The sequence below is a fragment of the Colias croceus genome, chromosome 13, assembly GCF_905220415.1.
Source record: "Colias croceus chromosome 13, ilColCroc2.1".
In the NCBI taxonomy this organism is placed as follows: Eukaryota; Metazoa; Arthropoda; class Insecta; order Lepidoptera; family Pieridae; genus Colias; species Colias croceus.
In genome coordinates, this window is record NC_059549.1 from 9,806,312 (window position 1) to 9,832,749 (window position 26,438).

At 36.8% G+C, this 26,438-nt stretch overlaps 2 protein-coding genes across 2 annotated transcripts; one reads left to right on the forward strand and one right to left on the reverse strand.

Annotated features, from left to right (window-relative positions):
• Nucleotides 1-1,712: 1,712 nt before the first annotated feature.
• Nucleotides 1,713-13,414, reverse strand: LOC123696877 (kinesin heavy chain-like). The gene is made up of 14 exons (XM_045643259.1): nucleotides 12,903-13,414; nucleotides 12,554-12,808; nucleotides 12,172-12,300; nucleotides 11,757-11,873; nucleotides 11,239-11,389; nucleotides 10,662-10,848; nucleotides 7,388-7,536; nucleotides 6,606-6,735; nucleotides 6,019-6,163; nucleotides 5,511-5,597; nucleotides 5,219-5,254; nucleotides 5,059-5,143; nucleotides 2,505-4,581; nucleotides 1,713-2,117 (listed from the first exon to the last, which is right to left on the reverse strand). Exons 1-14 carry the CDS (start codon nucleotides 13,254-13,256, stop codon nucleotides 1,976-1,978), a joined length of 4,044 nt encoding a protein of 1,347 aa, XP_045499215.1. The 5' UTR covers nucleotides 13,257-13,414; the 3' UTR covers nucleotides 1,713-1,975.
• Nucleotides 13,415-13,678: 264 nt separating this feature from the next.
• On the forward strand, nucleotides 13,679-25,699 carry LOC123696635 (adhesion G protein-coupled receptor A3). Its single transcript, XM_045642955.1, has 9 exons — nucleotides 13,679-14,137; nucleotides 14,676-14,741; nucleotides 14,925-15,140; nucleotides 15,402-16,282; nucleotides 16,498-16,646; nucleotides 17,247-17,441; nucleotides 17,798-18,026; nucleotides 19,200-19,328; nucleotides 20,718-25,699. The coding sequence occupies exons 1-9, from the start codon at nucleotides 13,929-13,931 to the stop codon at nucleotides 23,525-23,527; spliced, it is 4,884 nt and encodes a 1,627-aa protein (XP_045498911.1). The 5' UTR covers nucleotides 13,679-13,928; the 3' UTR covers nucleotides 23,528-25,699.
• Nucleotides 25,700-26,438: the final 739 nt, after the last annotated feature.

Below are 26,438 nucleotides of genomic sequence, written 5' to 3' on the forward strand. Positions count from 1 at the left end.
GAGGACATAAAGGGCTATCCGAATCACCCCCATGTATATTGTATCTGTATAGCGATTTTTCGCATTTTCGGAGTTATGAAGTTTTTTTCAAATTTTCACCTATCGCCGAGTACGTAGAGATTTTATTTATGGTGACGTGAATTATGGCGGTAAATGCTTGATTTTGTGTGCTAAGCTGAAAGATAGGCCAATTCAGTATAGTAACATTTACTATCGTTAGATGGAATGGAATAAAAAAAAGAATTTAATGCCAAGAAAGATAAAATTACCCAGTATGTTAATAACTTCAAGGGCCCGTAAAAAATAAAATCACATAAAAATATCCGATTGGCTTTTAAAAACTTACTCTATCTATGAGGTAGCTACCCTGAAAATTTCATTTTATTATTCATAAGGCTTCAATCGAAAAATTGAAATCTAAAAGTGCAAAATTTTAATGCAAACAAAATAAAACCAATTACAAGGTGTTTAATTACAATAAATTTTCAAAATGACCCCCCCCTGTTGCTCACTGCAAAGTGCAAGTGCAACATCACCGGAAAAAGTTGTCTTCTAAACGTTTGAATACCCTTTTATTATTTTAATGGTTTTTTCTGTTACTCTCAATTTCCGGGTTAATTCGTCCAAATTGCCGCATTCTCTCGAGTAGACGAGGTCTTTGTAGTATATCCATACAAAAAAATGCCGGCGTAGTCAGATTTCATACATCAACACTTCAACTTTGAATGAATCCATCACGAATTTTATAGCCATCCAGAAAACCGATTATAATCGAGATATCCAGAAAAGGATTTCTGGTATAACCGACTTTAGAGACACTTGCAGCAAAATATCATTCGAATTATTATAATTTGCTGAAAAATTCAATTCACCTCAGTAATGTTGAAAAGAAAATTAATCTAAGTAGATGCAGCAATGGAGCAAATATACAAGTACCTACATAGAAGAGAATGATGATTGCCATGCAAAAGTTGAAAAACGTCATCACTACAGAGCATATCCCGGTAGAAAAAACTATTAAAAAACGACTAATAGAACGCTTTCACGATGATATTATCATTTCAACTAAATATTTGATGTAAGCAACAATGTAGGTAATTGTAATATATTTAAATAAACAGATTTGGTACTAATCATTTTTTTTCTTTTCATTAGTCGTAATTAATTACCTTATTTTTTAAATGTACTCACTACTCAATAGAGTACGTTTAATTTATAATTAAACCGGCCGAGAAATTCTATTGTACATAGCAGTTGTGGCTCCGCATTCCCCTCCACGTTTTTCTATCTGTTCGAGATCCCTACTGCTATTTTTATACACAGGTGTCTTTGAAAAATATTCCTACATGTCTACTCGAATAAAAAAAAAATACTGTTTAAAGTGAAAATATAAAGTCAAACATTAATTTTTCATAACATTTTTTTTAAACAACGAAACAATGGAGTGCACAAAAAAATTTTGGGTAAACATTGCAATTTATGGTTTAAAATACAATATTCCACATCGATCATATTAATTCATTCACTATAACTCTAATCCGAGGTTATACGGTTTTGTATGCTCCAGGCACTATACTAAAAGGATCTCCGTTTGAGGCATGTCTGTTTTATCAAATAGGTACTGAAAGGATAAATATAATACCAAACATGGTTTTAATCCCATTTAGTAATTTTATTGGTGATAATGATGAATAAGTAAAAATGCCTTTTCATTTACAGTAATTTTATTTATAAACGTTAAAAATTATATGTCAGTTTAATTATATTATATGTACACAATTTTTAATCAATCAGTCTATTTATAAGACATATTTTTAAATTATATATGAATAAATCCAAAATAATATTGCGCTGCCAGAACCAATTGTAATTGTTTGTTATATGTCACAGAAAAAAATTAAGTAAAATTTGAACAAAATCCATTATTCATTTTAAAATATCAATCGAAAAATTTGTCATAGACAATTTATTTTTTCTACAGCTTTCTCCTTGCTCTAGGTCTATGGTAGGACGGTCTCGGCACGCGTATCCTCTCGTTACTATCGCCTGTTTGGGATAGACTTTCATCTAATGGTTCCGCTCTTGGGGTGAACAACTTCCTGCGACTTCTAGTGATACTGTGAAATAATTTTAATACAATAAAGTTTTATAGAATTGAAATTGGACTTTTGTTAATACCTTTTTTATATTAATTGTCAATGCTTCGTTCTTCGTTTTTGTTTCTTATTTTTATGCCTTACTTTTATAATATTTTTTTAATACCTTGTTTTTTTCTTTTATACGTTTGATTGAAGATCATTAACGTACTAGCTGTTGCCTACGACGTCGTCCGCTTTGCACCGGAAAAAAAGCAGCCCTTGTTAGTAATAATATAATTTATTTGTTATACTTGAAGCAAATCATGCAATTTTAAGCGTGACACAAACATTCCCATATTACTATTATGGAAGCATGAGTAGAGTTAAAAATAGCCTTTTTCTTAAGAGATTTAAAAAACAAATTACCTTCTAGCAGGACAGCTCTGTACACCCATCAGAGGCGGTACATTTTCATCCACTTTTTCTGGCGAAGGAATATCATTAACCACTTTATCAGGAGCCGGCACGTTCATTGTCACATCGGAGAATTCACTTTGCAAATTAACTATATCCTTCAATTTGTCGTCTCTATCTTCTTCCGTGTCTTCTAGATAGAAATTCTTAACTCTACGCAATCTTAAGTTGCGTTTTGGTCTCCTACTTTCACATTTTGCGTTACTATCTAGCAATATATCTTCGTTTTTGCATTTATCAGTTTTTATATCGTCTTTCTCTTCAATGGAGTTCGCTTTACAATCTCTTCGTGTTCGTTGTGATTTTTTACGCAAGTTATATTTTAATTCCGTTTCCGTTGATTCTTTTTCGTTTTCATTTGTCTGTGAGACGAGTAGTTCGAACTCAGTCGCTCGCGGTACTGTTCCCTCCTTGTAGATATTTTCAAAATCTTCTAGTGTATTATTTACTGTTGTATTTGCTATAGTTTGAGATAAATCAGCTGGTTCTGATTTTGGTTTCTTTTCTTGATCAGTATTGTATTTGCCCTTTTGAATATCGATTTTATATTGTACAACATCAAGTTCTTTTTGCTTTAGTAATGTTAAAGGTTGTTTGAAAATATCTGGTGAAGCTTTTTCGAGTTTTATAATTGTGTTAGCTATTTTACTTTTAAGAGCGCGGCTTTCATAATCTTTAACAATTTTCTTATTAATTTCTTCCAGTTCCTTTGAACTCATTAAGGGTGGTTTAATTTCTTTAAGTGATTGTTTATTAACTTTTGTAGCTGTATTAACAACTTCGGCAGATTTTTCAACAGTATTAGAATTATCAGTCAAAACAATATTATCTATTGATTTTCGTATTAATTCCTCACTTTCTAAGTTCTTCGTTGTCGGATGAGGGGATTCGAATAGGTCAACAGAATCGGTTGAAATACGCAGAGTGTTTTTATTCGCTGATGGCACATCTATATGATTAAGATTTTTGCCTAATAACTTTTTAATCATACTAGGCTCATATTCGCCTGTAACTTCATCTTTCACTATAGATGGAGATCTATAATCATCGTTCCGTTTTACTTCATCTAAATTTCTATTATCCTTTGAAGATTCCGCAAAATAATCTTTTCTACTTTCTAATTTAGCGGAACACTTGTAATCCGAATGGTTGTCATTGTCAAAATAATTTGTTCTTTTCTCTTTCAATAAATTAATGTTGCCAAATTCTTTAGATTCCTTCTTATTACCTTCATTACACGATTTCGTTGCTAGTTCAAGTTGTTCAAATTGAGTCAAGGAATTATTGCTTTTGTTCGAGTTTCTTTGTATTATCTTGTTAACAATTGATTCTGTTTTCATTATATCTGTATGTTTAGCTATTTTGATCTCGGGAACAATATCTTCTTTTTCGTCTATACTCTTATTGGCAGTATCATTATTTATTTTATCTGAGCCATGAGCGTCTTCATAATCATCACTCGTATCAGTATTGGAAACACAATAGGTCCCGCGTAAATCTTTCTTCTCAATACTAACATTATCTTCTTTTTTAAAGAAGTAACTTTCTTTTTGATTCACTTTTACTTGAACAAGATCATGTGTTTGTTGAGTTAATTCTTCGCTTACGTCATTTGTTGTGTCATTATTTAGATGATCAATTGCACAAGCTTCGGGAGATTGAATTTCTTTTTCCTTCGTAATGTCTGGGGACGATTCGCAATTTATTGTTTCTTTAACTATATCAATTGTGTTACGTATACTTGCTTTCTTACATGTAACTAGAACATTATCTGTAAAGGCATGCTCAATGCTATTATAACTATCGTCTTTTAGTGTATCATCAGATTTTTCTAGAACACTAGCTTCACTTGAAATGCTGTTTTCTTGCTTATCGCTTATAATATTATGTCTTATTCTGGACCTTTCTATGTCCTCCTTTTTGAAAGTCGGTTCGAGGCTTTCATTACAGGGATCGTCTACTTCAGATTCGCTGTCTGTTTCAGTGACTGACATAACATCTCCACTTGCCAAATCCTCTTCTTCTTTTCCTTGAAACAAAATAATTAATGGAATATTGTAAACTAACATATTATACAACTTGAAAACAAATAATAAATAAATAAATTTGTATAAAATTGATTTAAAAAAGTTGATGAATTATGTGTATCTGAAGAATTCATTCTTAACTAGCTTTCCACCCGCGGCTTCGCTCGCGCAGTCAAAGAAAAACCCGCACAGTTCCCGTTCCCGTGGGATTTCCGGGATAAAACCCTTCCTATGTCCCGGGGTAAAAAGTAGCCTATGTCCTTTCTCGGGTATCAAATTATATCTATACCAAATTTCATGCAAATTGGTTCAGTAGTTAAGGCGTGATTGAGTAACAGACAGACAGAGTTACTTTCGCATTTATAATATTAGTATGGATTATTTATACAAAATATGCTAACTCAAGATTATGAGACTTTATTTACTTTAACACTACTAAAAATGCTTAAAAAGAGATTATTTATGTTTTAAAAAATTACCATCTCTTTCTTCAATACAAGCGCGTAAATGTTGCACCTCTTCTTCTGCCCAAACGCGAGCTAATCTTTCAGCCGTTAGTTTTTCCTGAATAAAAAATGAAGTATAGATATTTTTTGTTTTTTAAACTTTAATAGATACTTATTTTAATTTTATACTCACTTCTAAAATAGCATTTTCAGTCATCAGTTGTGTGATCTGCAAAATAAAAAACCATTTGGTGAGATTTACTTCACTACATAGTATACAACAAAGACGCTTTCTCTGTCCCTATGTCCCTTTGTATGCTTAAATCTTTATAACTACGCAACGGATTTTGATGCGGTTTTTTTAATAGATAGAGTGATTCAAGAGGAAGGTTTTAGTATATAATTTATTAGGTTTTAGACAAAGCGGGCGAAGCCGCGGGCGGTAAGCTAGTAAAATATATAGAATTAATTTATAGTATATGTACCTTTTTATCTCTTGAAGGAGTGCTGTGCACTGACCGCTTGCTTAATTCATTCAGTTTATTTTCATATTCTTCTGCCATCTCTTCGATCTATAACAAAGTAAAAAAAAAAAAAATTGCAAATGTTTTTATTGAACTCATTAATTTCCGATTTAATTTGTCAACAAGCAACATTTGTACAACAAAGACAAGTCGTTTTGCGTCACAGAATAACAAAGACACATTTTAAAATTAAACAAAAACATTATTTAAGTACATTTTCATAATACTGTTTCGTCATCTCCTTAGCTTCCTCCACCAATTCCCGCAAAGTATCTGCGCTTGCCGCTTGTCTCTCTTCCATAGAACCCATTAGTTCCTTGTATCGCGAAATGCACACGTGTCTCAAGTGAAACTTCTTTGGCAAGATTCAATGATACCAAAATCGTCACCATCTCCATTACGCGACCTTGAAATTTTACTGTCTATGCCCCTAAAGAAGTCTCACTTCAAAAACACTAAATATCCTTACCTCAGCTCTTAAAGCCAATAATTGTGCTTCATAATACTGTTTTGTCATTTCTTTAGCTTCCTCAACCAATTCTCGCATTGTGTCAGCGCTTGCCGCTTGTCTTTCTTCCATCGCACCCATCAGTTTTTTGTATTGCGATTGTGCTCTGTGGAAAAAAAAACAATAAAAATAGTGTAATTGGATGTGGGTAGTTTTGAATTTTGTTTACCTACCTTTTTAATGTTTTTTCTTTTTGATTTTTCGTTTATTTTTGTTATTTTTTTTTCTGTTTGTATTATGTGGTGCTAAATAAACATTCTTATTCTTATTAGTTGTTTTTTTTTCATTATATAAGGATTTGTTATGCATAGTAAAAAAAAGTTTCAACACAGAAAAAATTGAACACCATAAAAATAAGACACAACATAGATAAAACATTTAATTCAAAAGTACAGAGGAAACTAGAAAAGATAATCATTAAATGATATTTCTGTCTTGTCCCTTAAAATTCCAACTCTATTCGGCCATTTTGGCGAAATTATTTCATATACCGAACCTAATTAAAATGGATTGTCTATTAAAAAATATAAAAAACAAACAACACTTACTGAATCAATTCGAAGTGAAGCCGCTCATTATCGGAGCGCAATTTCATGATTTCCGAATTGAAGCTTATCGTCGTGTCTCGTGTACTGCTCTCGAGTGAGCTCGGGTATTCAGATATTGTATTGTTAATTTCTGAAAATAATAAACAAATATAAATACGGCTTTAAATATACACCTAGTATTGCCCATGTATTGTTGCAGTCAACTCGCTTAGTCACATGTGTGTGTCATTGTGTATGAGATAGTGTGTGTATTTTTGTGTGTCCTCGCGAATGTTTGTGTGTGTGCTAGGTATAAGCGCGATTGTATTTTTGTGTCACATCTGCATCTTGTTTTACGCATCTATTGCGTGTATTTCTGCGTATTGATGCGTCTATCTAACATCTAACATCTAATATATATAAATCTCGTGTCACAATGTTTGTCCTCAATGGACTCCTAAACCACTTAACCGATTATAATAAAATTCGCACACCATGTGCAGTTTGATCCAACTTGAGAGATAGGATAGGTTTTATCCCGGAAATCCCACGGGAAAGGGAACTATGCGGGTTTTCCTTTGCAAACGCGGGCGAAGCCGCGGGCGGAAATCTAGTGCGTCTATATGTGTACGTGTAAACGAACGTGCGCGTGTGTATACGTATGTACGCGTGTGTATACGTATGTATGCGTGTATGTTTACGTCTTTATATGTGTATATATCTGTACGGGCGTGAGCGTGTGTATGCTTGTATGCGTATGTATATATGCATGTTTACGTCTTTGTGTGTGTGTGTATACTCACGTATATCCTTCGCCACGGCAGCTAGTTGCAGCACGTGTCTTGTCTCATGCGCATCTTCCTGCGCCGGGTTCAGCGTCACCACCATACTGACGGCCTCCCCACGTGCCCCGGATAGACCGGCGCCAAGTAAGCGGGTTAGTTTTGATTCTCTACAGAAAAATTATGAATGTTTAAAAAATGTGTGCGTGTGTGACCTTATTAAAAAAAAATCAACGTGTGGCACTCGGGGACTGCCGCGGAAAAGCTATTGCATGCTATGCCTTCAAGCCACACCTCCGTGCCCGTCGGAGTGGGGAGCGTGAGGTTTTTTCGATACGGAATTTCTCGATTCGGTCCCCGCGCTCAAGGCCCGCGATAGAAGCTATGCAATAGCTTAATAATTTACTATATGCAACTTTACAGCTGAAATACGTCGAATCACGCGTGGTAGGGATAAGAAAAAGATGGCGCGTAACGGAAAAATGTCACCGTAACGAAAAAATGTTACACTAATTTTGCAACCCCGAAGAAGTTTCACTTCAAAAAAGATAACCCTTGTAGAAAGATGGACCATTAATCGTTTTGACTGGATGCAAAAATTATATGCATTAAACCGTTGAAATAAAATACATCTAAACAGTAATTAAATGTGAAAAGTCACTTGTACATGCATGCTATACGTAACGAGCGGTCATGTAATCAATAGGCCTAAGTATACGTGTACGTGAGCTCGGACACAGCTGTAGCCCGCAGCACAATGCACGTGCACGAGTTGATTTACACATCTCCAGCGCCTTCTCTCTACAAACCGCTCTGAAACCATACATGCGCTACATATCACTGCTCTACACGCTATCCACGCTTTACAAATCAGCAGCGCTCTATTCGCCACCGCTCCACTTGTCTCTCATGCTCTACTTGTCCTTGCTCTATCAACCACCGCTTTACACATCACTAGCGCTCTATTCGCCACCGCTCCACTTGTCTCTCATGCTCTACTTGTCCTTGCTCTATCAACCACCGCTTTACACATCACTAGCGCTCTATTCGCCACCGCTCCACTTGTCTCTCATGCTCTACTTGTCCTTGCTCTATCAACCACCGCTTTACACATCACTAGCGCTCTATTCGCCACCGCTCCACTTGTCTCTCATGCTCTACTTGTCCTTGCTCTATCAACCACCGCTTTACACATCACTAGCGCTCTATTCGCCACCGCTCCACTTGTCTCTCATGCTCTACTTGTCCTTGCTCTATCAACCACCGCTTTACACATCACTAGCGCTCTATTCGCCACCGCTCCACTTGTCTCTCATGCTCTACTTGTCCTTGCTCTATCAACCACCGCTTTACACATCACTAGCGCTCTATTCGCCACCGCTCCACTTGTCTCTCATGCTCTACTTGTCCTTGCTCTATCAACCACCGCTTTACACATCACTAGCGCTCTATTCGCCACCGCTCCACTTGTCTCTCATGCTCTACTTGTCCTTGCTCTATCAACCACCGCTTTACACATCACTAGCGCTCTATTCGCCACCGCTCCACTTGTCTCTCATGCTCTACTTGTCCTTGCTCTATCAACCACCGCTTTACACATCACTAGCGCTCTATTCGCCACCGCTCCACTTGTCTCTCATGCTCTACTTGTCCTTGCTCTATCAACCACCGCTTTACACATCACTAGCGCTCTATTCGCCACCGCTCCACTTGTCTCTCATGCTCTACTTGTCCTTGCTCTATCAACCACCGCTTTACACATCACTAGCGCTCTATTCGCCACCGCTCCACTTGTCTCTCATGCTCTACTTGTCCTTGCTCTATCAACCACCGCTTTACACATCACTAGCGCTCTATTCGCCACCGTTCCACTTGTCTCCCGTGCTCTACTTGTCCTTGTTCTATCAACTACCGCTCTACACATTAGTGATGCGTTTTACACGCCACCGATCTACTCGTCGATAGCGCTCTACACACCCTTGCTCTATCACCCACCGCTCTATGTTTGCTCTACACTCACCGGCGCCGCAGCGTGTGCAGGCAGCGCTCTACACACACGCTCTACATCAGCACACACTCACCGGTAGGGCACGAGCGCGGGGCCCGCGTGCCGGCGCCGCAGCGTGTGCAGGCAGCGCTCTACACACACGCTCTACATCAGCACACACTCACCGGTAGGGCACGAGCGCGGGGCCCGCGTGCCGGCGCCGCAGCGTGTGCAGGCAGCGCTCTACACACACGCTCTACATCAGCACACACTCACCGGTAGGGCACGAGCGCGGGGCCCGCGTGCCGGCGCCGCAGCGTGTGCAGGCAGCGCTCTACACACACGCTCTACATCAGCACACACTCACCGGTAGGGCACGAGCGCGGGGCCCGCGTGCCGGCGCCGCAGCGTGTGCAGGCAGCGCTCTACACACACGCTCTACATCAGCACACACTCACCGGCGCCGCAGCGTGTGCAGGCAGCGCTCTACACACACGCTCTACATCAGCACACACTCACCGGTAGGGCACGAGCGCGGGGCCCGCGTGCCGGCGCCGCAGCGTGTGCAGGCAGCGCTCTACACACACGCTCTACATCAGCACACACTCACCGGTAGGGCACGAGCGCGGGGCCCGCGTGCCGGCGCCGCAGCGTGTGCAGGCAGCGCTCTACACACACGCTCTACATCAGCACACACTCACCGGTAGGGCACGAGCGCGGGGCCCGCGTGCCGGCGCCGCAGCGTGTGCAGGCAGCGCTCTACACACACGCTCTACATCAGCACACACTCACCGGCGCCGCAGCGTGTGCAGGCAGCGCTCTACACACACGCTCTACATCAGCACACACTCACCGGTAGGGCACGAGCGCGGGGCCCGCGTGCCGGCGCCGCAGCGTGTGCAGGCAGCGCTCTACACACACGCTCTACATCAGCACACACTCACCGGTAGGGCACGAGCGCGGGGCCCGCGTGCCGGCGCCGCAGCGTGTGCAGGCAGCGCTCTACACACACGCTCTACATCAGCACACACTCACCGGTAGGGCACGAGCGCGGGGCCCGCGTGCCGGCGCCGCAGCGTGTGCAGGCAGCGCTCTACACACACGCTCTACATCAGCACACACTCACCGGTAGGGCACGAGCGCGGGGCCCGCGTGCCGGCGCCGCAGCGTGTGCAGGCAGCGCTCTACACACACGCTCTACATCAGCACACACTCACCGGTAGGGCACGAGCGCGGGGCCCGCGTGCCGGCGCCGCAGCGTGTGCAGGCAGCGCTCTACACACACGCTCTACATCAGCACACACTCACCGGTAGGGCACGAGCGCGGGGCCCGCGTGCCGGCGCCGCAGCGTGTGCAGGCAGCGCTCGAGCACGTGCAGCGACGAGTTGATGGCGCGCGACTCCTGCATGCGCGCGCCCGTGTTGCGCGTGCGCCGGGCGCGCTCGCAGCCCGCCAGGTCGCACAGGCGCACGCACGACGTGCTGCAGGCGCCATCTTGCAATACACAATACATACATTCAAACAATACAGAAAAACTTCACGTAAAACGTATTTTGTTATTTTTTTAACACAGCGCGAGTCAAGGCGAGAGACGCGGATTTATTATTTCTCAATAATAAAGCATTTTGTGTGCTATAAATAATAAAACTTAATATGAATTCCTTTTAGTTTGCCGAAATTAAACATTTACAATTTCATACAAAATGGTAATTTTTAAACGTATTATTCAACAATATGAATTCATGAAAAGCACTCACTTTTTAATTAACATTTTCAAATTTAGCAGTGTTTTATTCACTTGCGAAGATCTAACAAAAAATAACTAACTAAACATTGCTATTTTTTCCACACATTATTCTTCCTTACGCTTATAATAAATTCTACCTGTCTCCGTGACCATAGTGATAGTGAATATGCAGTGTGATCGCGAGGACTGCGCGTGTACACCCGTAGCGGCAACTTGCAGCTGATGTTTACCGGCCACCATGATGTCGTACGCTTCTTCACCTGATCGCACGAATGCTTGCGTCGCTCCCTATTATTGCATTTGGATGGAATTAAAAAATATGGCAAAAAAGAAAAATATGTATATGCAACTACTTATGTAAAACGGTTTTTTATGGTAAAAATATCTAAACAACATTTTTGAGCTACACAATGATTTTAGACAGGATATATTTAATTACTTGAAAAATAGCATATTTTAAAATTAATCTGTGCCCAAAACTAATTTCTAACTATAAATATTGCTTCTATTTGTATCACTAATAGAATATTAAATTAATTAAGATTAAGTATCCTAATTGCAGCTAAGCTTAGAAGAAAACAATGAAGAAATATTTTTTTTGTTATTATTCAAATATGTATTATAATCAAGAACAGAATACTCTAAAATTACATACCTTTACGTAGACATTTCCACCGGAATCCTCACGGATAACAAGTTTTGTGGCATTCCCTCTTTCCCTGGCAGCAAGTAAGTCATATATCCCTTCATTGTATATCTCTATGAATGATACCTGCAATAAGCAGTGTATTATGCAACAATGTACATGATATCAAAAGGTAATTAGAAATATAGTGTTAGTGTACTAATCTTTATTTTTATTTTACATAGCTACGTTCAAATTCAACATTATCATTAAACTTTTACAAAAATTCAAGGAACTATCAGAGATACATTTTATAAAGATTACACTTACATAGTTGTAAGAGCGAACATTATTTTATCAGAATGAGCACAATAATCAAGTGTTGATTATCCAGTTTTTTAATATAGCTGGAGTTTTAATAATTAGGCTGTCAATGCTCACTTACCCATACGTAATGTCTAGTTTGAGCGGATAGATCTAGTTGACTGACTGACTGATTACAGGATAATTGGGCGCTCATTCTTTTGTACTTGTCTCTTAATGGAGCGGACACTTTTCTTAATCTTTTCACCCACTGAAAAAATACTATTATTAACATCACACAGTTTATATTTAAAAAAAAATCTAAATATCAAATAAAAATTGTATATTGTTTTATTTAAATGCTGTAACTTTCTGCAATTTATCGGAACAGTAGACCAATTTATCTGTATTCTTTGTTTGAAGCTATTCAATAAATAAATAATACATATTTGTAGTAGAAAATAGTTTTACACTTGCAAATGATAACTACTTCTTACATAAATTAAAAGAAATAATCAACCTACCTGTAACTCATATTCCTGCTCAGCATAATTAAGTCTATCAACGCCACCTTCGGACGGCTTAAAATCTGGCACTTTAGCAACATCCACAAGCTTGAAGACATATTCTAAAGATCGAGGGACTAAGCCTGGTGACGCTACTGTCCCCATGAGGGTGTAGGTTTTACCAGAACCTGACGCTCCATATGTAAGTAACGTAAAGCTGCGACCTTCAGGCAACTTTTTTAAATTATCCTTGACGACATGGTCAAATATTTCCTGGAAATTTAAATAAATTTGTTATAAAAGTAACAAGAATTAAGATAAGAATCGAAAGAAGGAGCTATAGTAAGAAGTTCATAAATAATGTTACCTTTTGTGTAGTGTCTGATCTGAATATGTGCGAGAAAGTGTACATTTTCGACACATTATGCTGCGTTCGTCGGCCATGGCCAGCTGTCGCGGTATCGAGAGATGTTATTAGGCAACGATCAGAACGTACTTCGTATAGATCACTTGGCGCAATGCAAGGTTTCAGCCGCAAATACACTTGCACTAATTCAGGCTCGTCACATACTATGGATTCCTCTTCGAAAAGATCCATTAGATTTGTTCCCTTCTGCGGTCGGGGGCGCATGAACGGATTTGATATAAGCGGTGGTCTAGGTTCAATAAAAGATGGAACATCTCGTTTAGATTGATTTATCTCAGAATATCGATCGGACATGATAATTACTTACATACAATAGATACATGAAATATAATAAATTTTACAAGTAACTAATATATTAATAGCTAAACTAAAACAACAAGACACAACAAGAATTAATATTCTCCAACGGCACAACTTTCAAAAAATTTTAAACTAACTTTTTTAAAAATTAAATGGACATGGTTCTTTTAAGCGGATAAGATACTAGCTTTTTGAGAATATCCATAGACTAAAAATGAACCTAATTTATATTTCCTAAAAATTATAAAATTAGATAAAAAATTATTCACAATATTTTAAAGTATTCAGATTTTACATTTAATACTTTAATATTTCATTATAATACCATTTCTACATGTTGTGTCAAATTTAAATTCAATCAATGTCCAATGACAATCGTCAATCAGTCATTGGTCATTTTTACAATTTTACAAAATACAAATGTCGGCCAAGTGCTTGTGTGTGGATGGATTGTTGTTTATTTTTCTACTATTATAAAATTAAACCGATGATAAAAGGGAGTCGGGCCGGATTTAGTTCTATTTATCTCTTTAAATTGTCTAAACACTTGCTCTGTAGTTTTCAAAGTGTGTCGTTGGTGTTGTACGGAATTTATGAGGATTGAAGATGTGATTATTTGTCGTATTTGGCTTTGTGCCATCCTGAGGTTTTAAGTTTAAAAGCAAAATGGTTTGGTTTTCGTGTATTATATGGTTTTTAATCGTGGGAAGGTCCGTTGGATTTTGTCCATCGTTATGTTCGTGCAAAGTAATAAAATCGGGTGACAGTGCGACCGAGCTGGTCCCGAGCGAGTTGAGATGTGGAGGTAACCCTGGCCAGTTGACGGAGCTCAAAGAAATCGACTTGAGCAAACTTTTTATGCTCGTTGTAAGCTTGTAAGTATTACTTGATTTTTTATCATTCACAAAAATGTAAATTATGTTAAAATAATAAAATAAATATTTCCGGACAATTTTCACACACGGCACGATCTGATCCCATACTATGCTTTCGCTTGTGTTAGGGAACCAGGTGGCTGATAAACATACACATATATAATTTTAAATAAATACTTATATAGATAACTAGCGGTCCGCCCCGGCTTCGCCCGTGGTACATGTTTACGTTTTCTCTACATAAGAACCATCCTCGTACTTCAAGGAATATAATAAAAAAATAATTATCGAAATCGGTTCAGCCGTTCTCGAGTTATGTGCTTACCAACACATTTTGCGATTCATTTTTATATATAAGATTAACACCCAGACACAGAGCAACCATCTATGTTCATCACACAAATATTTGCCCCGGGTGGGAATCAAACCCACGACCTCTGGCTTGGAAAGTAGGGCCACTACCAACCAAGCCTGTTGGTCAGTCATGTAATATGTAATTATTATAGAAAATATTTATAATATAATTCTTTGGTTTCAGGAACTTATCTGGAAATGCGATTTCAACTTTGTCAAGGGATCTTCATTTACCAAAATTACAAAAGCTGTAAGTATATTACTTATTTGAAATTTGTCTACTTAGCTACATAATTATAACTATTGGTTCCAAATCAAGTTTGAGTTTGAGTTTGATCAACATACATACAGTTCACTATTTCAATTGCCTTTTAATCAGGTATTACCAAAACTACTTAATAAATAAACTTACTATAAACTTTATATTTTACAGAGATCTAAGCAGAAATCAAATAAACTTAATAGAATCAGATGCCTTCTACAATATGACTTCACTGAAAAGACTGGATTTATCACATAATCAAATAAGTAATGTTTACAAAGAAATGTTTAAAGGACTGGTTAATTTGGAGCGGTTGAATTTATCTCGCAATCATATATCAGCACTTGGAAGTGGGACGTTTGATTATTTAATTGGTTTGAAACAATTGTAAGTGAACATTCTTGTTAGCTTTTTATTGATGTTTTGTTTAAAAGCTATTTCTTTCCCACAAAAACACAAAAAATAGCTGTAATATAAAGTTTAGGTAATAGATTATAATTACATTCAATATAATATATCCAACTGTTACCAATTGACCTTTTTTTGATGTCACAACAGTCAGGTTTCATGAAATAAAAGTATTGTATAGTTAATGATAATATTATCATTGTTAACTTTATAAAATTACCATCATTAAATTTGTTACAGAGATATTACAGAAAACCCTCTAATATGCAACTGTGATTTACTCTGGCTAGGCGACTGGTCAAGAAATACAAGCGTCAAGTTATTTGGTGGTCCAAAATGTGCATATCCAGAGAACATGGCCGACAAGCCAGTACGAAAACTGAGAATTTTCCTAGATCTCTCTGCATGTGGTAGTGTTCTGCCCGCAAATAGTTTGATTGTGAAACCATCACATGATCAAGTGGTTTTTGAAGGGGATACATTGAGTTTAACATGTAATGCCCCCTTTGCTTCAGTGGTAGCCAAATATGAGTTAAACTGGGTCCATTCAATGCAAGAATGCTGTGGTGACGTAAATATAACAAGCACCGATATGCAAGAAGAAGGCTTGGCTGAAACAACTGTATACTTTCCCTGTATTTCTACCCACCATGCGGGAAATTGGACGTGTTCATATTGTGACCAGAACCACATTAAACACAATTATACAGTACAAATTATAGTTTTATCGAACTTTACGCAATATTGTCCGACGGATAATACAGTCGGGAACAAGGGGTTGTATTCATGGCCGCAGTTATTGTTAAATCATACTGCATCTGTGCCTTGTAGGAGCGGTGAAGGCAAAGCGTATAGGCAATGCTTTGATAACGCTACCTGGGGTCAAGCGAATACGACAGAATGTTCGTATATCAGCAACATAACAAAGTTATTGCAACAGTTTGCGTTACTGAACGTCAGTTTAGTGCAATTTTCGGCTATAAATGCTACGGAAAGATTGGCTATGCTGATTGAAGAGAAGACGTATCCGTTGGCCGAAATATCAGATGCAGACGATGTTATGTTTATCGCGGACGCTGTTAAAAACTATATGCAGTATATTGCTGAAGAGAAAGATTTAGGTATGTTATAAGATTATAAAATGTATATGTCACTAAATGTTTTCAAAAATGTAATTTATTGATTCAAATTTGTATTTGCTTTATGAAAATGCCATTTTGGGTGTCAATGAGATCAATATAATATAGTTGTGAATATATTCATAACCGAATGTTTTATGCAAGCAAAATTGTATTTCAAACCTTTTTCTATTTTGTTTAAAAACCTTTCATTCCAGGCTCAGCATTACTAGAAGTGATAGAAGCGTCAATGAACATATCCACATCAGTTATGACTCGCGCGGAAATAATTCATGGATCGTGTACGAACCTGGTGCGAGCTGCCGAGAAAATATCTGCACACACAGCTAATGTACAAGGGCATAAGGTGAGGATTTTATTTTACAAAATACTTTATTATAGAAAGCACTCCAAGGATTCCATCTTCGTAAAAAACTTTTTTTAGTAGTAAATGTTTATATTGTGATGACAATTTAATTTTTTTGAAGTGACTTCTTGTGGCGCGTTGAGAGTAACATTTCAAGGTCGCGTCATGGCAATACCGTCATGATATGGTGTTAGGCGACGATTTTGGTAACTTACCAAAGAAGTTCACTTCTGACACGTGTGCTCGGCACACACGCTCTTTTAATTAAGAATTTAAATCCCCTAAAGGCGAATCTACTTTCTACTTTCTGGGGAATCTTTCCATTTGTTGTTTATTTCAAATACAATTTTTTTTTCATTATTCTACCGTTACAAGGAAACTTGTTGGCTAATCCATACTTTAATATTATAAATGCGAAAGTAACTCTGTCTGTCTGTCTGTTACTCAATCACGCCTAAACTACTGAACCAATTTGCATGAAATTTGGTATATTTTGATACCCGAGAAAGGACATAGGCTACCTTTTATTGCGGAAAATGTACCACGGGCGAAGCCGGGGCGGACCACTAGTAAATTATAAAATTACTATAAAAATTTCAGCAAAAACTAGCGATCGAGCGTTTCCCAGCCCGCGAAGGGTTCAGCGGAGTCACGTGTGTATGGTACAGTGCGGAGCGCGGCGGGCGAAGCCCGAGGCGGAGGGAAAGCGAACGACGGTTACACTGTTCGACCACTAATAGGACTGTGGCACCGTTGTTGACTGTTACAGACGCGTTTATATATGCTAGTGTGCAGGTCAGTTTGTAAATGTATATTTTTTTTCAATTTGTACAATGCAAATTTGAATTGAATCATACAAATTTAATTTTTTAATATTTGCATAACACGGTATTTCTTTATTAGTAAAATTTGTAATCTTTAGACAATCCAAAAATGCTATGCAGAATGTTTGTTACATAAATAATATGTAAAATAATTATTATATTATCCCACCAACCATTCATTTGACATTTTAATTAATCACAGTACATGCTACATTGCCACAATTTTGGCAATGTACTGTAGTTTAGAATGAGTTTTATCATGTCTATCCAACAACTATATATAAATTTAAACCGTACATAATAATAATTATATAACATCCCTTCCAGATCCCTCAATCACTTCTCTACAGCACATCAGACTCAGGTCTGCTCCTCCAGAGCAAGCCACAAGAGTTAGTAGTATCGTTCTACGAAGACGCTTCACTGTTCCCCCTTCTACCAGAGGTAGACGACGGACCAATAAGAGGACACCGGTCTAAGGACTATTATGGCAGGAGTACTAAAAGAGAGGATATGAATATGGAGATTACTTCGCCAGTGGTTGGGTTTCAACTTGGTAAGAGACTTGTTATAGTAATGACTTCTGCCTTTGGTTTCGGCCGCTTTGTCCTTACATCAACAACCACTATCTATTAAAAAAAAAGATGGGTTGTAGTCCGGGAGTGCCGGCAGAAGTGAAAACGCGCGTAGTAGAGAGGGGATAGCTGTCTACTCTCCATCCGTCTTACGCTTTTTCGATCAGGTCACGTGTCCTGACGCGAGTTTAAGATTTTATACCATTACAGAAAAAGTGCTCAACTCCGCTAAAGAAGTTTTCACTTCAAATAAATCAAAATCTGTTGCGTAATTTTAAAGATCTTAGCGTAAAGACATTCAGATAACTTGATAAACTCAATTTCACGTTTTCTTTTATCCTTTTTCGAGTAATTTTTTTAATTTACTATTAAAGCGACTCGATTGAGACCCACTTCAAACGGACAGATTTAATTCAAACTTTGTTTACTTGCCGGATCAGTGTCAATACAATAATATCACAAATTTTAGAGTTTTTGTTGTACTACATGACTTATTTGTACACTTATCAAGGATCAGTGACAATACAAAAAAAAAAAAAACATAAGTTTAAGCCTGTTTTTTGACGTATCTTATGTTTTTTGAAGTTATACTTCTTTTGGCGCGATGGAGAAAAATGATGAGAGTGAATTTATACGATGCGCGCGCACTCCGACACCTGAATTTAACAGCATGAAGTTAGTTCTAGGTGGTATGAAAATTGATAACTATGTTCAAGTTGTATATTCTAGTATTTTTCCCATACGCCAAAGAAGTATAACTTGTAACGCGTGTACATAAGTACAGACATTCTGTTGAATTTATATTTTTTGGTTTTATGGCATTCAAATGTTTTATAAATATAAATTTATAAAGAATAGAAAAAATTCGATCACGAGGTGGGACTCGAACCCGCATCCTTTTGCGCCATTACGGGGCGGATGCCTCATCAACTTAGCCACTCGTGACCCGCCAGAGCAATCGAATTTATTCTATTCTTTCAGTTTTATGTGTCTTAAGGGACACACCGCGCGCCATCTATTGAGATGATTAACAACCATTTCAACCAATATGGAGCACTTTTCATTGAATACAATATTGTAACGATGGAACACAACCTTTTTGAAATTTTTTTCTATTCTTTATAAATTTACATACATTCTTTTTTTTTGCTCAGACGACGTATCAATGCACGGCTCGTTGCTGGAGCCGATAATAGTGACGGTGCGTGCGGGGGGCGGGGCGGGGGACGCGCGGGCCGCGCTGTGGGACCGCGGTGTGCGGCGGTGGACTGATAACACGTCGGGTATGTGCACACACACAAACTGTCTGTGATAGACATACATAAATAGAAATATATATAGTGTACACACAAATACACTCACTGGCATACGCACACGCACACACATACACATACACATACACACGCACTATACATACAGCGGTGGACGTTTAATTAGAAACACGTAACACGATGAAGTAGTTATCAAATTCATTTAACATTTATGTATTAACGTATTATAGAGATTAAGTATTATTTCATATGTAATAGAACACCCGTTTATCTAGTTTCATGAGAAACTGCTTAATTTTAATCAAACATTAGCTTAAATTAATAAAATTAAACAACTTTAAGTGAAATCTAATTTCCGAGTATTTTCAGTCTGGACAACAAATTAGAAACAGCATGGTTCGAGTGTTCCAAAGTCAAAACCTGTTGAAATGCCGCCAATATTTTTTTCTTCGACAAATATTTGCACCGTTTTTTAAACATTCCATCTAAAAGTTTCTGAAAATTAATTTGCTTTGCAGTATAAATGGGTAAAAGTAAGATTTGTGACCCATCAACAAGAAAAATAATTTTAAGTTTACATTTTGACAAAAACTGGAGTTACAGGAAAATTGAAAATAATTTAGAGTGTTCGATAAAAAGATATTCAATGCTACAGTTTATTTAAAAGAGCATGGTACTTCTGATTAAGTGCCTAAAAAAGGTCGATGATTAAAAACCACTCCTCGCGAGCATAGGCAAATAATTCTTTTCGCAAAGATGGATCCATTTAAAGGTTCCAATTCTATTAGAAAATATGTTTTTCGGATGTTTGTCGGATATTAGACTTCACATAAAGTTGTTTAATTTTATTAATTTAAGCTAACGTTTGATTAAAATTAAGCAATTTTTTATAAAACTAGATAAACGGGTGTTCTATTACATATGAAATGATGCTTAATATTTAATACGTTAATACACAAAAGTAAATAAATTTGATGACTACTTCATCCTGTTACATGTTTCTAATTAAACGTCCACCACTGTATATATTACGATTGAAGCGTAAAAATTGTTCACAATACATCCTGATCACAATTACGCACCTACAACATGAAATTCATGTTAAGACATTCATAAAAACGCTCACATCGCATTGTGACAATCATAAAAATAACACATAGCGAAATCATAATCGTGGCCGACATATCAATCGATGACGACGTTTTGTGATAATAATAATTAAGAAAAGCAATGAAGCATATAGTAATTAAGAAAAGACATGATTGGTATACCATAATACGGCAGACTTTTTCTTAGTATCATACTTACCCAATTCGTACATTTTTCAATATTTTCAATATTTAAAAAGTGATGCTTGAAAAAATAAAATCTCATTAAACGGCAAATTATTTTTCGTTTCAGATTGCCGAGTATCACACGTGGTGTCTGAAATGATTATAATAAGTTGTACGCGCTTGGCCTACGTGGGTTTATTACAAAACGTAGAAACTGGTATATACGGGGCGAGAACAGATGGCGCGCGTTTCAAAGTGTCCCATCCCGCTGTGTATGTCGGGAGCCTTATTCTTATAGGCTGCGTTAGTTGCGCAACTCTAACATACATCATGTGCTATCCCGCGATACAAATGGCGAAGAAAACCAAACACGCCCTAATAAATACATGGATAGCTATCGGATTGCTCTGTTTCTTATATACCTTGGGTATTTACCAAACGGAAGACATCAAACTGTGTCAAATACTCGGTCTTTTGATTCATTATCTGTCGCTATGCTGTTTGCTGTGGATGTGTGTGTCAGCCAGTAATATGTATAAATGGGTGACGAAAACTCACAATCCTGTAAGGTCGCCTGAAGATGAAATTCCACCAGATATACCGATTCAGAAACCTATTTTAGGGTTGTATTTAGTAGGATGGGGGATAGCTTTGATTGTATGCGGGATTTCGGGAGCTGTTAACTTAAAAGATTACGCCGGTTATTCTCAATGTTTTTTGAGCACAGCACCAGCTTTGAGTGCCTTATTCATACCTGGAGCGATTTTGCTAATGTTTTTAACGATTTTGTTTCTTCTTATACGGTGTACGATACGAAGTATGAACGTACAACTGTCTGAAGGTACACAAGCAACAGAAAATGTTGATTTGGAGATGTGGGAACCGAATCAGGCCAATGAGGCTGAGAGACGCAGTATTAAATCGGCTGCCGATTCAGAAGTAGATGACGTAGAACATACACCCATAATACAGTTGCGAGCTCAAGTTATAGTGCTTTGTTTATACTTGTCCGTTTGGACTTGTGGCGCTGTAGCAGTGTATAGACCATTACCAGCGTACTTGCCGTATCAAGAAGATATATGTAGCATTATATATGCTGTCTGTGCCACAGTATTGGGCACTTTCATTTTGTTCTTCTATGGCATAGCGAGAAGTGACGTCAGAGCGCAATGGTCAATGATGCATTGCTATCTACAATCAAGCAAACAGTGCTGTAGGAATCGAAGTGTTTTCGATACAAATCACAGAGCTTTGCCGAATCAAACGTCCACCGCACCCGTTTCGCAGATCCCAGGCGATAATAGATCGAGATCCGGTAGTAGGAGCTCAAATAGAACTAACTCGAAAACAAATAATAGTGGTACCTATAAAGCAGGAGCTGAATTAAACGGACAAACGTTGCAGAAAGATCTTCAGAAAAATATTAATGGAAAAACACCTAATATCAACCTAGTTGTATTGCATAGACAGCAATACAGATCAAATAATTCTATGATGACGTACCCCGATAGTAATAATTTCGTACCAGAGATGTTCTATAATCCAAACCAAATTAACGTAGCCAAGAAATTCTTCAAGAAACAAAGACAAAGTATGAAAAGAAATTGCTTAGAACTTCCCTTACGAAGAGATTGTGACGAAGAATCAAATATTTCCCTACCATTGCCTTCAAAAGAGGCATATAATGGTATTGCGAATATGATGAAGTCTGGTACGAAAGTGAACAACACGAATTTGCACGTAGATAAAACAAATAACGGCATGAAGGAGACCCGTAACGCAGTCAATCCAAACTTGTTGGAAGACGAATCTAAAGACTTTAAAAGTTATTCCACAGTTAAAAAATCGTGGAACAGAAATGACGATTCCAAGCCTGGAAGAGATCAAATAATGAACATATATACAAATGTTCCTGAGACGCAAGTGCCACAACATCAAGTGGTCAAAGCTAATGTACAGAAACCATTAAACGGACAAAGGAATAGCGTATCAGAAGAATGTCTGCAAAGTCATGCCAATGACCAGCCCGAAATGCGCACAATATCCCAGCAATGTAGTCTAGAATACAGTTCAGCTTCCGAAATGGCCATGCCGCATACATGCTCCGACCAAACTATCAATACGCATTCAGAAATGACCTCGCTACAAGAAACGCACAGTGCCTTATGTTCTACTAACGAAATCACAGACACGGAAAGTTTCGGTCAATACATTGACTACTTACAGCCAAATAAGAATCAAGAAAATAAAGACGGAGTCGACAAATCTTTGCAAGATATTTCTGAAGAATGTACAATGCACAGCGATGATATAAATCGATCTAGTACGCCCCAGGATGTCGTATGTTTGGGAGAGATGGATAACTTACTACAAAATCAGGATGATATAGAAGGTTCTAAAGAAAAACTTGACGGTGGTAAAGAGGAGTATTTCATGGCGAAAACGACGTACGATTTTGAGACTTGCAGTACAAATGCGAGCGAACAAGGCTTTGAAAACGAAAGCGACATTTATTGTCCAAACTACCAAGTCTCAGAAGTGAGCATACGAAGTCACGGCTTATACGCCCCTTCGCCATCGTCAATGTGTCCAAATGAAATAAGCTTCAGCAACGAAGACGTATCAACGATAGAGAGTCAATATGTGAACTACGACCCGGGGTGGCGGAAAACGATAAAAAATAATCCAAAATTGGGCAAATACGTTCCAACGCCAGCGTTGAGTTGTCCAGAAGTTAATTGTGAGAGTCCTGTGTCGTTTTCTAGCGATTTAGATGAATTGTACACGCAAATAACAAGTAGAGATAAGGAAAGGATACCTCGTAAGGAACAGTTGGACGTAACGGTTAATAGTGACGTGACGCTCAAACCTGACAGTGACAGTTGTGTGAGCGAAGCCGTGTCTGATGTAGAGAGGAAAGGGGAAACTACTGTGTAGCTAATTTTTGCCAGAAATTCTGGTTTGAAGTCTGCATGCTCTTGCGTAAAGAACTTTTGTAGTACAGAAAATTGTACTCGATTTTCTTTAGTGTTTCATTAACACAAATAACAAGTGCGACTATTTCTCGAGGTTTTATGTCGAATAAGAATAAAAATGTTTACTACTCAAGTGAAAATTAAAATAGAATGTTACCATTTTCGGACATTTTATTAGCTATTTATTTTATTGTATAGTCGTTTATGCATTTTATTCTAAATTTTCATTTATGGATTGAAATGATCACTGCCAACTAATAATTACTAACATAGAATTAGGAATTTTGGAATGTTACAATTTGTTTAACGTAATTGACAAATTTTTGTATATTTTTATGTGCCATTTGTTTTAAGTTTGTATAAAGTAATGTTAAGTTGTAATTTATGTACATTTATTTATTTTTAAGCCTTTTTGCAATTTTAATTTGTTAAATTTATTAGTGTGACGAAATTCAAACTAAACATTGGGTTGAAACTTTGCTTCCTTAAAAAAATTATAAAAGTTGGGGCAGGAATTTTCTCAATTGCTCTTGTAACATATATAATATTTGTCACAAAATATTTGAAAAATATCTTTGTAGCAGCTACTTGTGAAATAGTACACCAATATAGTAGACCTTTTATTGACACTGCTTAATTAGCTGCATAAATAATCTAAAGTTAAAGAAATCGAGTAAAAAAACAAACAAAGATATTATGAGTAAAAAGATGTAGACAGGTTGTTAGTGCTCCGGGCGTGGAAAGTCGAAATGTGGCTAATTTGCCATATTATAAGTACTTCAGTTGTCTCTTTTTCTCTCACGATAATTGAAACATGCCATCTAAGTTTTACGTCTAATCGTGCGCCATTTTTGATGATCGAAAGTTGTGTTGGTAAACTGTCTACACATTTTTACTCATAATATCATTGTTCAAATAGATAATTTTGTACAGTAAAAATGTTTGGATTAGATATTATATCGGGTTGTTTCGGCTTATTGTCGCTGTGTAAATTATAATATGTATTAGTGTTAAGACAGATCGATGTGCCAAATTTATCGGATTGTTGGTGATTTTATGCCTTTTCGGTGTTAGAGATTTGACTGATTTTTATCTTCGCCTTACTTCTAGTCTTTTTGACGGTTTATTTTACGTTTATACAAAATTAACTGAAATAATTTTTCTTTCATCGTGACGTCAGTTGAATTTAGATTGCGTAATAATTTGTATTATACACACTGGTCTTCCAATGCATAAATTCATACTGAGTTTATTGGAACAGTTTTTTGTGCCTTTCGTATCTGAAAATAAATCTTTTTCTGATCTCATTTCTCAAATTTTTTCGATTGACATCAACCATTTTGTATTAAGATAAATAACGGTATAAATATTATATTGTAATATCAATGTTTTACGTTATCGAAGTAATATGTAGATTGTATAGTGTTTATAAACCTGTATGTAGTAGAATTTTAATTATTTCAGGCATTGGCTTTGTGGCGGTTTAATGTTTTACGAAAATGTGTTGCTATATTTGCATGGATGTTGGCTTGTTAAAGGGATATTCTAAATTGTTTATCTTGTGTTTATGTAAAAAATCGGTAAAATTGTGAAATTGTAAACAAAAAGATTCAATATTGGCTGCTCGAAGGTAAAATTAGAAATCTTAGTGTATGTCAACATCACCTCTAAAAATTACTACAAAAATAAGCTAAGTATTACTAATAATGTATGATAGATCAAAGAATATACTGATTGATATCTACATTATTGTAATTGAATTTTTTTTAGCTATTGCATAGCTTTTAACGATGGCCTTGAGCGCGGTGACCCAATCGAGAAATTCCGTAACGAAAAAACCTCACGCTCCCCACTCCGACGGGCGGAGGTGTGGCTTGAAGCATGCAATAGCTTTACCGCGGCAGTCCCCGAGTGACACACGTCTTTTTTACTAATTATGTTTCAATCCAACTTCTCGTTATGTTTAACCGTCACAAATTTACTGTCTGGTTATATAACGTGCAGTTAAATGCACATATACACAACTGTTTTGATAAATATTACCGATTTGTGAATATAATATATATGAATAGAAAATTTATAAACGGTTAGCTTTTTGTGGGCATATTGCATAATAAAAAGCATTTGCACTTTATAAGATGTTTTATTTCAAAACCATTTTATTACATTATAATTAGGAACATCAATATTTCTTTGGTTTATTAAAAGAGATGTTTCAAAGGGCTTGTAATACGAAGTAGGAAAAAGTTTATTTAATAATTTATTTAAAAAAAGCGAAATGTCAAAATTGACATTTCCCGCATATAGTTATCTGTTTAAGTTCTTTTGAATTGAAGTGATCTTTTGCTTTAAAAATGATTTACATCATTTAATATCGTAAAATAAAAAAAAAAATAGTTTCTTATATATCTAGATTCTAGATATACAAAGTTCAAATCCAAGCCGCACGATTTTGAAACATCTCCCTAATTTACAACTTAAAATTAATACATTATACATATTTTTTTTATGATAGAAGAAGGCAAACGAGCCGACATGGAAGAAATAATAAAATATTAAAAAAAAAAATAATAAAAAAATATTGACATAGAAACAAAAGAAATGGAATAAAGATATACTTAACTACAAATTATAAAACGTTATCACCATGTTTACAAAATATTATTTATTATACATGCATAATATGGAATAACATGCATTTCACTTCATTATCACGTATGCAAAAATACATTTTTTTATCACTTTGACCTCCTATCAGTGAGGTTGAGTATTGAACTATATAACTTGTGATTGAGAAAATTAATAATTAATTTTAATTGCAGCGATGATAGATAAAATGGAATCACATGTATGTGAGAATGTCATGTTAGAAT

What these genes read in the sequence shown, in the direction of transcription:
- LOC123696877 (XM_045643259.1), bottom strand. Translation starts at nt 13,256, where the DNA reads ATGTCCGATCGATATTCTGAGATAAATCAATCTAAACGAGATGTTCCA. An exon ending in CCCGCGCTCGTGCCCTACCG is followed by an intron (nt 7,537 to 10,661) that starts GTGAGTGTGTGC and finishes ATTTTTCTGTAG; the next exon opens with AGAATCAAAACTAACCCGCT. An exon ending in TATTGGCTTTAAGAGCTGAG is followed by an intron (nt 5,598 to 6,018) that starts GTAAGGATATTT and finishes ACTTTGTTATAG; the next exon opens with ATCGAAGAGATGGCAGAAGA.
- LOC123696635 (XM_045642955.1), top strand. Translation starts at nt 13,929, where the DNA reads ATGGTTTGGTTTTCGTGTATTATATGGTTTTTAATCGTGGGAAGGTCC. An exon ending in TTAATTGGTTTGAAACAATT is followed by an intron (nt 15,141 to 15,401) that starts GTAAGTGAACAT and finishes AATTTGTTACAG; the next exon opens with AGATATTACAGAAAACCCTC. An exon ending in GTGGACTGATAACACGTCGG is followed by an intron (nt 19,329 to 20,717) that starts GTATGTGCACAC and finishes TTTTCGTTTCAG; the next exon opens with ATTGCCGAGTATCACACGTG.